The sequence below is a fragment of the Phyllostomus discolor genome, chromosome 6 (assembly GCF_004126475.2).
Source record: "Phyllostomus discolor isolate MPI-MPIP mPhyDis1 chromosome 6, mPhyDis1.pri.v3, whole genome shotgun sequence".
Classification (NCBI taxonomy): domain Eukaryota; kingdom Metazoa; phylum Chordata; class Mammalia; order Chiroptera; family Phyllostomidae; genus Phyllostomus; species Phyllostomus discolor.
In genome coordinates, this window is record NC_040908.2 from 73,975,626 (window position 1) to 73,988,501 (window position 12,876).

The 12,876-nt window shown below is 37.0% G+C and overlaps 1 protein-coding gene across 2 annotated transcripts in view; it reads right to left on the minus strand.

Moving 5' to 3' along the window:
* TMEM182 (transmembrane protein 182) overlaps nucleotides 1-12,876 on the minus strand; it is a 61,854-nt gene that overhangs the window by 18,833 nt on the left and 30,145 nt on the right. Inside the window, exon 4 of one of the 2 annotated variants that reach the window (XM_028517619.2) lies at nucleotides 6,373-6,510. The exons of the other annotated variant lie outside the window; for it this stretch is intronic. Within the exon in view, the coding sequence (XP_028373420.1) occupies nucleotides 6,373-6,510 (138 nt within the window). The remainder of the gene's footprint in view (nucleotides 1-6,372; nucleotides 6,511-12,876) is intronic. 2 annotated transcript variants of the gene reach the window in all.

The following is a 12,876-nucleotide window of genomic DNA, read 5'->3' on the forward strand; positions in this document are numbered from 1 at the left end:
CCACCAGGGGGCACCAGTTACTTCACAGTCCCTGACTGTGAAGTCAGGGAATATAATATATTTCTTCAATTGTCCAGTCAAGCAAACCACCTGACACTCCCCAGTGGCCCCTTAGTTATAGGAAGTAAGTATTCTTTCTAGAACTCAGCATTTGTTGATCTGACCATTCAGACAAATCTGTACCTATTTTATTAACATGGAAAAGTATAAAGAAAAAAGCTCTCAGAAAATACATAAAATTTAGGAAAGAAACCAATATGCTTTAGCCACTCACTAATAGTTATTTTTGCACAAAGTGACTATTTGGGGGGAAATGTGTAGAATAAAACAGAGTATTTACAAAGAAATGAAATCCCTTACGGTATTGAGTAAATAGTAGATGTTAATGGTATATATGGTTTGGAAAAGGAGAATGAAGTAAATGGAAACTTATTTTGCCTTTCCACCATGACAAACTTACACCCAACCCAGAGATCATATTTATAGGACAGAAAAAATCTTGTCACCTTATACATTTGCAAACAATCCCTTTCAGGGTGGAGGTTAATTATACCCATAATAATATGGCATGTGAGTAAAAGCATTCATTTGCCAGGCCTATCACTCTAGTTCTCAGAGGAATGGCACAGATACATTTTTTCAAAGGGATAGGAAACGTTTATTCAAGTTGGAAGTTCAAGTTTCTCCATAAAATTTCCACCAAAGCTGTTACTGACCTGGTTTCTCACTCCCTAGATTTGTCCAGGCAGGAGCTAGACCATAACACAGAATGTCTGCAACAAAGACACAGGCACCACACCAAGAATGGTAGAGACTCAGAAAGCTGCAGCTCTCCGCAAAGAAATCGCTTTGTGTCTCCTCCATCCTTTTTGTACTCTCCCTCCCATGGCTTTTGTCTGGCTGAGATGTAAGACTCAAAGAACTGGGTTCCTGTCTTCTCATTTCAGCATCATATATCTGCCATGTTGGTGTCCCATTTGAAAACAGTCAGCACACAAGTCTGAGTGGAACAGCCTGTAACACACATTTCAACTGATAAGCATTGTGAGGAGAAAGGAGCAGAAGGGACATCCAAACAACCATTCTACGGTTCGTAAAATCAGAGACAATGCTTCTGCTACATGAAATACATATGCTAATATATAACTACCCTAGTTTCTAATAATCACTCTTTCCTTTCCAGCTTTCACTTCCAACAAGCCAGAGAGAACTTTGAATGAAATGTTCAGTCCTGGACTTTGATAAAATACTCTGTTCCTTTTTGGGAAGTTATGCTTGTGATTTTCTTGGGGAAACCTACTTCCTGCATGCTAAGAAAGACACAGAAATTTTAGAAAAGCTTTTCTGCCAAGAATTCACTGCCCTTCCAGGCTTGTTGTCCAAGGTAAACAGCTGTTTATAGCCAGATCTTTCACTATACAGACATGGACACAGCAGGTGCAAGCAGGGGCATGCATGTGCTTGTAAGGTTAGACCTCCCGCCCCTGAGCTGTCAGCAATTCTTTCCTAATCCCTGCTTGCTCTGGGTCTGTGTTTCCTCCACACACTCTTCCCTGCTCCCACTGCCGCCATCTTCTGCTTCATCTGAAGGAAGAGGTGAGGGGCTGGGCAGGACCCTGACCATCTCCTAAGAGCCGCATGCTCAGCCTCAGCAAAAAAATAAAAGAACATCTGAAGTGTGTCTCTTGGCTTCTGTGAGCCTTTTCTCTTTTAAGATGGAGAGAAGCTTCTTGTGGTATGCATCCATTTTATCTCATGCAGAATAAATGTGGTTTACTGATGTGCTGCCACAAATACTATAGATCTTATTAAATGAAAACCAACCACAAATTTATTTGAGTCAGTATTACCTGCTATATATGAATATTTCATATTCCTTTCATAAACACTCACTTTTGCTACACTACTGTCTTACAAGGGTTCATGTCACTGTGCTTCTACAAAGCATTGTCCTCAGGACCATAAGAGAGCAGCCGTGGCCATAGAAGGATGTGTTTCAGATTGTTAGTCCTATATGGTACAGGACTTACCCAATTCACTTAGATTGTGTCCTGGTGATTAAACATTAACTATCTGGGTGGGGAGCACACCAAGCAGTCACAGACAGCCAGCAGTCAAACCACAACTGTGCCTCTACTACGTTCCAAAGAATTGACTACACAGAAGAGGCCTTTCCTCCCACTAGTGCATCCTGTATCCCCTGACTCATAAGATGTGTATGCAGCCTCACCAACCTGAAAACCTAACAAGGGATTTAGCTGGGATTTAGGTACCTCTTTCTAGATGAGACTCTTTCAAGCTCTACATGTAGCAGGAAAGTATTCAGGAAAAGGTTATTTCAATTGTGATAGAAAAATCTTTCTCCCCTGATATCCTGACAAGATAACAATTTCTAGTATTTGTGGCTTATCACTTAATGCCAGTGTCTCAAGCATCCAGATCACACCATTATGTTTTCTTATACACTTAGAAGTCTTTATGATGAGCAGCAATGCTTATTGATGTCTGTTTGCACAGGCATTAGAAATATTCAGCTTTATAGCAATTTTCTCCACATAACTCTAAATCTTTTTCAAGCCATGTCTATCCCTTCTAACTTTTCTCTGCATCTTTCCTACCACTTCTAATATCACAGGTCAGGAGAAGACAAGAGTCCTCTCCTTTATATCTAAGAGTTCTGCAGAAGTCCACATTAAAACAAATTTATGGGTAAATGGGTATAAATGGAGATGGAAGGAGACTTGACTTTGGGGTGGTGAGCACACAATATACAGATGGTGTATTATACATTAAAATTTTAAAAATGCAAAAAAGTCACTAACTGTTTAGTTATTGTGGAGGTATGTGATGAGATTGACTGAAATGCAGGCTTGGCATCATAACACCCCGACAATTACCACATACTTGGTCTGGAACTGAACTTCTCTGGGGAACACATGGCCTGGCCTGCCTGAGGAGGGATCTGTTCAAGTGCAGGGAGTGGCAACTCCCAAGCCTTGCTCTGGGTCTGGTGCCACAGCAAGAGGAATACCACAGACCTCACCCCTTACTCACACTGACTGCTGTAACACAAGCATGTCCAGCCACGTGAAATGCCCCAAAACAATCTTATTGTTGCTAAAAGATGTTCTATGTGTGCACACCCAGCAACCACCATTTGGAATTTGGTTCTGCCCTGTTCTAAGGTCATCGCCCAAATAAAGGGAGTGCCCTGTATTGTTTGTGGCATTGATAAAATAGCCACAGCAACCACAGCCCAAACTGCACCTGCTCCTAACTGCCCATCAGAACACAGTGTTGGCATAAGGCAGCATGAAAGGCTCAGTCAGTCAGGGGATGATGACAAGGCCTAAAACAAAAGAGATTTTGGAACACTAGGTACATGGAATGAAACTTCTTCACTTTAAAATATAAAATCTAAACTACCCAAAACACTATAAATTCCATTTAACTCAGTAAATGATTATATGCATGGTTCCATGTTAAATGTGGTCCAGAAGAATACTTGGCTGGCTGACAAACCTGCTGTTTATTTCATATTCCCCTCATCCCTGTAGAGCATGGCATTTAAGTTTTCATCTTCAACTTCGAAAAAACAACTTTCTTATTCATATTATCTGGGGATGTGAATAATAGAGAATTGAAAGATTTTTAAAATTCTTCTGTCAATAATTACTCAAGAGTAAGGATGATGTATAGGTCCAAAAACTGCTTTAAAAGATTGTGTTTCATGGTGGAAATTGCTACTGGAAAGTAAACTTTAGTTATTTCTGAAAACATCATTTTTTCCTGACTGAACTAATAAGCTGAGTCAGTTTAGTCAGGAAATTGATTAACATTTTATCTTATCCAACAGCATACCTGTCTCTGTTTTTGCAGGGGGGAAGAAAGTCCTGCATAAACAATAAAGAATTAAGCCATGAAGAAAATTATGTTGAATTTTAAGGGAAGTGTCCTCATAATCATCTAGTTTGGGACTTTCAGAATAAGCTCTCAGAACACCCTGGATACCTCTCGTCTCCCAGGGTCTTTTGCATGAAGACCTGAGCAAGGAGAATCTCAGCCCCATACTTACATGCAACAAAGGATTCACTGAGAAAATAAAGTCTACTTGTCACAGGCACATGAATATGTAGTAAATGCTTTATCTTTCTACAAGGTTCTTGGCTAAGTGTAATTTTTTTAAGAAATTCTGTTAAAATATAGTTGACACACAATATTATATTAATTTCAGGTGTATAATAGTGATCTGACATTTACACACCCAGAAACCTCTAGATGGATATACTACTACTTTCTCACACAAATTATAAAATGGCTAATTTTTTTTCAAAAGCACTAAGCATAAACAAATGCACAAAATTCCCTAAGACCAAACTCAGGATCAGAGCATTTTTGAGTTTCAATTAGTTTTGCTGCTCATAATGTGTTAGTGTGAAACTACTGCTACTACGCCTAACATTTGTGGGCAAAGATAAAAAAAGAAAGTCAAGAAATGAAGAAAAAATATTTACATATTTTAGCAAGGAACTATTATTTCTGGGAAGACCAGGTAAAAAGATTCATCTTAACTAAACATTTGAATGAAATGAGGGTAGAATGTGGTTTATGGGAAGAAAAACTATGTGGTAAAAGAGATGCTCAGTATTAAGTCATAATGAGTTTGGTCTTATAGAACTATGAATTAAAGAAGAGAGATGATAGATTATGAGATCCAGGTGAAAGAAGCAAGGCACAGAAGGCCACATATTGCAATTCCATCTATTTGAAAAGTCCAGAGAAGGCAAATCTATAGAGACAGAGAGTAAATCATTAGTTACTGGGATTTGGATGGGAGCAGAGGAGAGGATGAGGTTTCTTTGTGGGGGGATAAAAATATTCCAGAATCAAATATTGATACTTACATCACTTTGTAAATATACTAAAAACCACTGTATTTTATACACTTTAAAATGGTATCTTTTGTAGTATGTGAATTATATTTTAATTTTTAAAATAATATTCTATTGAGCCCATTGAGCTCTGAGCCCTGGCTGATGTAGCTCAGTGAATTGAGCATGGGCTGTGAACCAAAGCATCGCAGGTTTGATTCCCAGTCAGGGCACATGCCTGGGTTGCAGGCCATGGCCCCCAGCAACCTCACATTGATGTTTCTCTCTCTCTCTTTCTCCCTCCCTTACCTCTCTAAAAATAAATAAATAAATAATCTTTTTAAAAAGGATTCTTAACTAGAAAAAATAAATAAAATATATAAAAAAATTATGAGCTCCAATGGGTAAATCTGGAGAAAGAATTGAAATAAGAAGCAAAAGACAGAGTAGGTTAAACAGGGCTCTTGTTCTCAGTCGTTTTTTTGTTTGTTTTTTTTTGTTTTGTTTTGTTTTGTTTTTTTAGTTCCTTGAGCAGAGGATCCATATTTGATTATTATTTTCATTCTCTCTGCATAAATAAGCACAGTACTATGCAAAACACATACTTAAAGAAACTCTTAGTTAGCTGGCCATTGATTAAATTGTGATGGCCAACATCATGAGCTGTCTTTGAAATGATTATAAAAATAGTAAAGCTATTCATTCCACTCCTTCTCTTTGCTCTCACTGCCATATCATGGAGAAACTCTTTGTCCTTCTAATCTGATGTTACAGTAGAGCATTACCATGTAAAGTTTAGTCTGAGTCACACTGAAGTTGTCTAATTTTCTAGAATTGTTATCTCTACAAATAATCTTAGACTTACGTTTTTAAATTAGTGTTCTGTCTTTTACTTCCTAATTAAATGAAAAAGTCTTAAAATTCACAAGACTCACCTATTCAGTTATTTTTTCATTTGTACTATGACTATTTTACTAGGAATTAGAAAGTCTAGTTGGGAAGCTGACTAAAATAACTGTAGGTTTTACAATAAAGAGAATGTGTTTAGACAACGCACATGAACCACAATTAAGAAAACCAAATGGTGACATTGTAGAAAAACATGCCTTTTATCTATGGGTAAATATATCATGAGAGTTTTGAGCATTATCATGGCAGTATCTTTTTCAGAGAACACAGAAAAGTTTACCCATATCCTGATGCTTCAGAGAAGCATTATAACCCCATTTTACAGACAGAAAATTAATAGGACAAGAGATGTTAAAATACTCTCTGAGCAGATATTTCCCCTTTATTATCTGATTTCATGTAATGTAGACACAATGAGCAAAAACTGTTGCTCTGATTAAGTGTTAGCACATGAGAAATTCAAAGTCCCTGGGGAAATGAATATAATTGTATTCCTACTGCTAGAAGCCTGATACCTAAAACTATAAATGAAAAATACAATGATATAGAGAAAATCCATGGCTAGAAAGCATGTTCACAGCACTACACATACCTGCAGCAATATATGAGCCTCCTCCGGCTTTATAGAGAAGATGACTGGCAAAGGGGGCTGCACAGATGATCAAAAAGCTCGCGGTGATCACAGCGACTACCCCCAGGAGCATCAGGACTGCCCAGAAACCACGGTAAACTGGAGACCCCAGGATAAAAATAGAAAAAAAAACACACACACACACTTAGATTTTGAACACAACAGATTGTGACACAACGTGTTTCTTGCCTCTTCATTTTTCTAATTTCAGTCATAGCACTGCCAGGTGGTATTCCAAGACATAGGCCCTGACTTATCTATAAATGGAAACCTTATTAGAGACTTTGGACTCAGTGGAATCAACCTTCAGTCAACTCATGCTAGGAATTTGCACCACACATGCTTAATATACTTTGGTAGCTCAATTTTCTAATCAGATTTTCTATTTTAGAAGAGGGAACACCTAGAATTCTAGAAAAAGTTATCTTGAATAAGTACCTCCTGGGTCACATATGGGTATTTCATACCAAATGTGCAAAAAACATGGAAAAAAATCATATTTATAAAGTCACTTACTTCCTAATAAGATAATGTTTACAATAAAAATAGCAAGCAACATTTTTAAAAAGTTGTAAACACATTGAGATTTTAAATTAGATATATTCTAAAGTTTACTACTTTCTATTAATATTTGTTTTTTAAAAAGATTCAAAATGAAAAGTTTTAGTGATTGCTTATTTAAAGAGCAGCAAGTTTGAATTAATGGATGCAAATGGTGAGAAGTAGATTGTGGGTTTGGTGACATGTTCAGAGTAATCAAATAAAGATGAATCCTAATGATAGATTTTGAACCGTATAATACCAATCTATTAAATAAAGCTATCATTTCCCAAAGTCTAAAACACTAAAATAAATTCCTTTTAGTAGAAACAAAGAAAAGCTCAGTGAAACATAATAAAATTATAATTTTATGTAAATATAAAAATTTTATAATGAAGCAAAGAATGATTTTTTTTTCTCAACAAGCCTGCCTGGCAAAGAAAATCATTGGACTGATTTTTTTTCCACTTTTCAAAGTGGAATCTTAGAAAAGAGTGGATGGGAAGATGGGAATTTGAGGAGTCACTGCAGTTAAAGGGGAAAGGACTTTTGTGTCCATAACTGAATCTTGAAGACAAGACTAAAAGATCAGCATTTATGTTATGAATCAGTGTTGTGATTTTCATTCACTTCATTTACTTTATTGTCAATTACAGGGCAATTTCTATGGCAAGCACTAAGGATACAACCCTTAATAAAAGGTTGCCCAGAAAACACAGAACCCATTCTGTCACTCTCATGATCACACTAAAATGGGACAGATGTGACAAACAAGTAGCTGAGAAATCTAGAAAGTAAACAATAGCAAGTAAATTAAGGAAGGAACTCAAATCTATAACAGAGATCAACTGAGCTACAAAGACTCTCCCTGTTTTTCCTTTTTATACCCTCATGGACTTGTCCTGAAGTCAAATCAAGTTGGGAACTTTGTAAAAAGTGCCAACAAAACAAAAACATAGTTAAATTAAGGTCATTATTCTGGTTGTAGAAGCAGGATAAAGGGCTCCTATAAGCCAAAGTATGGAGAAAATCCCCATGTTTACTTTTCTTTTTATTCTCTCAGTTCTGACTCAAGGCCAGCTTCAAAAATAAATCTGCAGTCCTGGCCAGTGGCTCACTTGATTAGAGTATGTCCCATAAACTAAAAGCTTGTGGGTTCGATTCCCAGTCAGAGCACACATCTCTACTGCGTGGGTTTAGTCCTCAATCAGGGCATGTTTGGGAGGCAGCTGATTGATGTTTTTCTCCCACATTGATGTTTCTCTTCCCCTCTCTAAAATCAATAAGCATGTGCTCAGGTGAGGATAAAAAGAATTTAGAGTAGATCTGCATTGCTACCCCAGTAGCGGCATGGGCATTTATAATCCCAAATGATGATTTAATCCTGTCTATAGAAGAATTTGCTCCCCATTGTGCAAAAAGTAGGTGAATCAGTGTTACATGTAATTTCTTTCCGCTGCTGCTTTGCACTGTGGTGCAATTACATGGAATGGTGCCACAGCAAAGGAGGCCAAACTCTAAAAGCACCCAAACTTTCTTGCCAGAAAAACTAGGTAAAGTAGTATTAGAAGTCAGAGGACGTAGGGAAATCCCCACAGACAAAAGAGAGTGGAAAAGAGAATCTATTTCTGTGTTTGAACCTATGCAAGTAATGAACTCACCCCTCAAGTTGCCCAAGTATTGAAAATGCCCAGAGAAGTACAACAAAAGCTTTAAGAACTGAATTACAGCTTTGGGGTGATAAAAATCACCCAAGAACCAGGACAAGCTTTGAGTGGTGCATGCCTTATCAGACCCAAATAATGTAAAAGCAGGTGAAAGTTGTATTGACATTGAAAACAGTATCACAGAAGAAAAGAACAGACAATGCAACTTGAATGCCCATTCTAACAACACATGAATATTTGCCAGAAAATTTTAACAGTATGCAGAGTCTGGCAATGTAATCTTCAAAATATGCAGGATACAATCCAAAATTACTTGATATACTAGCAACCATGAAAATTTGACTAATTCCCAAAGGAAGATCAATCAGCAGATGCCAACCCAAAGTTTCAGATGTGTGAATTAGTAAACAGACTTTGAAGTAGCTATTAGAACCACTTTTTATAACACCCTTGAAATGAACAGAAAGAGAAATAGAGTCTATAAAGAAAAAACTAAATTGAATTTTAGAGTTGAAAAATACAATACTTGAAATTAAAAATTCATTAGACAAGCTCAATGACAGGATGGAGATGAGAGAGGAAAGAGCAAGTGAACTTGTATAATGAGCAATAGAAATTATACAATCTGAACAACAGAAAGAAAAGTGATTGAAAACAAAACTGACTAGGTAGAGTCTTAGAGACTTGTGGGACCATATCAAAAGATCTCATATTTCTTTCATGGGAGTCCTTAAAGATGAGGCAAAAAAAAAAAAGATGTTGGTGCAGAAAGAATATTCATGGAAATAATTCCTGAAAACTTCCCAAATTTGATGAGAGATAAATATACAGATACAAGAAACTCAACAAACTACAAAAAGGATAAACTCAAAATAATCAGCTCAGACACATAATAAAATTAATGAAAACTGTGGACAAAGAAAAAGTCTTGAAAGCAGCCAAAATGAGGATGCGAGATTGGGATAAAATATTAAATGTATGGACCAACAGTTCCAAAGACTGAAAGTTTCTCATGAGAAATGATGGCATCCAGAAGACAGTGGAGCTTTAGCCAGGCAGCTCAGTTGGTCAGAGAGCTGTTCCATACACCAAAAGGTTGCAGTTTTGATTTTTGGTAAGGGCATATACCTGGTTATGGGTTTGATCCCTGGTCAGGGTGCATTTGGGAGGCAACCCATCAATGTATCTTCTCTTCTCTTCTCTTCTCTTCTCTTCTCTTCTCTTCTCTTCTCTTCTCTTCTCTTCTCTTCTCTCCTCCTTTCTCTCCCCTCCTCTCCTTTCCTCCCCTCTCTCTTTCTCTTTCTCCCCCTTCCTCTCTATCTAAAATCAATAAATCCTTGGGTGAGGATTTTCTTAAAAGAGGAAGATGATGACAGTGGAAAAAACTCTTTAAGGTGCCAGAAGAGAATACCTATCAACCTAAAATTCTACTTCTAGTAAAAATGCCTTTGAGTGATGAAGGTGAAAAAAGTCATTTCTCAGGTAGGAAAATAGGATTTGTCACAGCAGACCTGCTCTGCAAAATATGTAAAGGGAATTTCTTTAGGCTAAAGGGAAATGACACCAGAGTTCCTTTGAAACTTTAAAAATAAAGTGAGAGATAACAAAAAAGGTGAATACCAGCATAAATATAGTAGACTATTTTCCACATCTTAATTTATTAAAAATATATTTTGTTATTGAAATTTAAAAATATATACTGTCAGCATAATATAGTAAAGAAATATAGGTTTTGGAATGAGAGTAATCCAAGTATTTACCATTTATGAACAGCTGGGTCCAAAAAAAACCAATGGTAAGCCAAGGTCATATGCAAAGAAGAGGGCAAGAATTATGAATCAGGCTACAGAGAATGGAGGGTAAACAGGACAAGCCTCTGCACAGGGAGAAGTAGAGGGACTATAAGGAAGAGAGAAAACACCTGATGAAAGAGAGTGAGAAAGAAGCCAGACAGACAAGGGAATAAATGTTCCCCAGATCTGCTGTTATTCCTGAAATCTGCTAGTTCCTTTTTTTTATTTGCTCTAGCAAAATAACCACCATTTTTATTCCAAGTCTCCTGTAAAAGACAGAAGCAATAGATATGCTTAAGGGAATGGGAGATCTGGCTGTCTGGAGAGTTGTGACCATACAGAAATTGCTTCTAAGTGAGATGCCGTATTGCAACCCCTGACCACATGCTTCATTTTTCTGCCTGGACTTAAATGTTCAAAATTGCATACCTGTAAAACTATTTCAAAATTTCTTGAAACTTCCTGTTTCTTAGCTAATTATATTAACTAGTTTGCATATGTGGCCCACCTGACTCCAGAATTAAAATATTCACATGTAATGAAGATTCATCCTGTGGAATTAGGTAGAGTTCTCTCACTGCCTGAAATGAGTCTGAAGCCATCAGAGAATTTTCAACATAGAGTTAATTAAGTAATGTTTTAGGGGGTCAAATATTATATTGGACCCCCCTCCACTTACTAATTTTTGACTCTCATCAACATCAGTTTTCTAATATGGAAAACAATATCCTTCACCTAAGGTTATGGTAAGGACTGAGGAAATATATGAAAAGTAGCATGCAGTTATTACTCAAATATATTTGCTATTATTATTACATAATTCTGACATGCTTTTGTTAAGAATGCAGTTGACACTTAAAAGATATCTATCTACTAATGTCACAGATCTAGGAGAGGAACATGCTTTTGGTTTTAATATATACAACTATAAAATTTTGGTGGGAGGCATGTTTCTGTTTGGTTAGGATGTTTTTGTAGTTTATATTGTTTAAGAATCCTATGTCTTGAATGTGTTTTAGAAAACAGTTGTTCTTTATGTGACCCCATTAAGACTATAAGCCTTTCTCTTTGAAAGCTTTGGATTGTGCCAAGCAAAATATCTCTAAAAATCCATTTGCGCCATTAAATGCAATTCAATGTTTAACTTAAACAATATCAAATTCTATTAGTTCCTATTGAAACATGAAGCAAGATTTATGATGTAAGTAAATTTGCATGTACCCAATATCATCACAATTTATATTAATCAAAAGAAAGCATTATCAGAATCTGTGCAAAGTTAGAATTAATGGCTATTTTATTTTGTTTTAAAGAATTTATTTATTTTTCAGAGAGGGGAAGGGAAGGAGAAAGAGATGGAGAGAAACATCAGTGTGTGGTTGTCCTTTGCACACCCCCAGTTGGGGACCTCGCCTGCAACCCAGGCATGTGCTCTGGCTGGGAATTGAACCAGCGACCCTTTGGTTCACAGTCCCACGCTCAATCCACTGAGCTATGCCAGCCAGGGCTATAATGGCTATTGTCAAAGAAATGAGGTTCTGTTGGTTGTAGGTAAATTCGTGAATTCATCTAAAACAAGTGTTCCTTGGTCAAGTGTGTGAACCCTGACAAAAAAGAAAAAAGACACCTACTAAGGAGGGCTGCTGGTCACCAACTGGGCTCACACTTTTAAAAAGAGACCTTAGCAGCCATTTCTGCACAGGGGCCTCTCATACAAACTGCACTTCACAGAAGTGAAATTCAGCCTCTGTGCTGAACTGCCTGCCTGCACTGTGTTCCTGCCATCTACACCAGCTCTTATTTATTTGCTTTTAATTTTAAGTATATTTTATTGATCATGCTATTGTAATTATCCCATTTTTTCTTCCTTTATCCTCCCTCTGCCTTGCACTCTGCCACCCCCCAGCATTTCCCCACTTAGTTCATGTTCATGGATCATACATATAAGTTCTTTGGCTTCTGTATTTCCTATACTATTCTTAACCTCCCCCTGTCTATTTTATGCATACCAATTATCCTTATTCCTTGTACCTTTCCTCCCCATTCTCCCTACTCCCCCTCTCCACTGATAACCCTCCATAGAATCTCCATTTCTGTGATTCTGTTCCTGTTCTATTTGTTTGCTTAGTTTTTGTTTCTGTTTTTTTAGTTTCAGTTGTTGATAGTTGTGAGTTGGATGTCATTTTATTGTTCGTATTTTTGATCTTCTATTTCTTAGATAAGTCCCTTTAACATTCCATATAGTAAGGGCTGAATGATGATGAACTCCTTTAACTTGACCTTATCTGGAAACCGCTTTATCTGCCCTTTCATTCTAAATGATAGCTTGGCTGGATAGAGTATTCATGAATGTAGGTCCTTGCCTTTCATGACTTTGAATACTTCTTTCCAGCTGCTTCTTTCCTGCAAGGTGTCTTTTGAGAAATCAGCTGATAGTCTTACAAGCACTCCTTTGTGGGTAAATA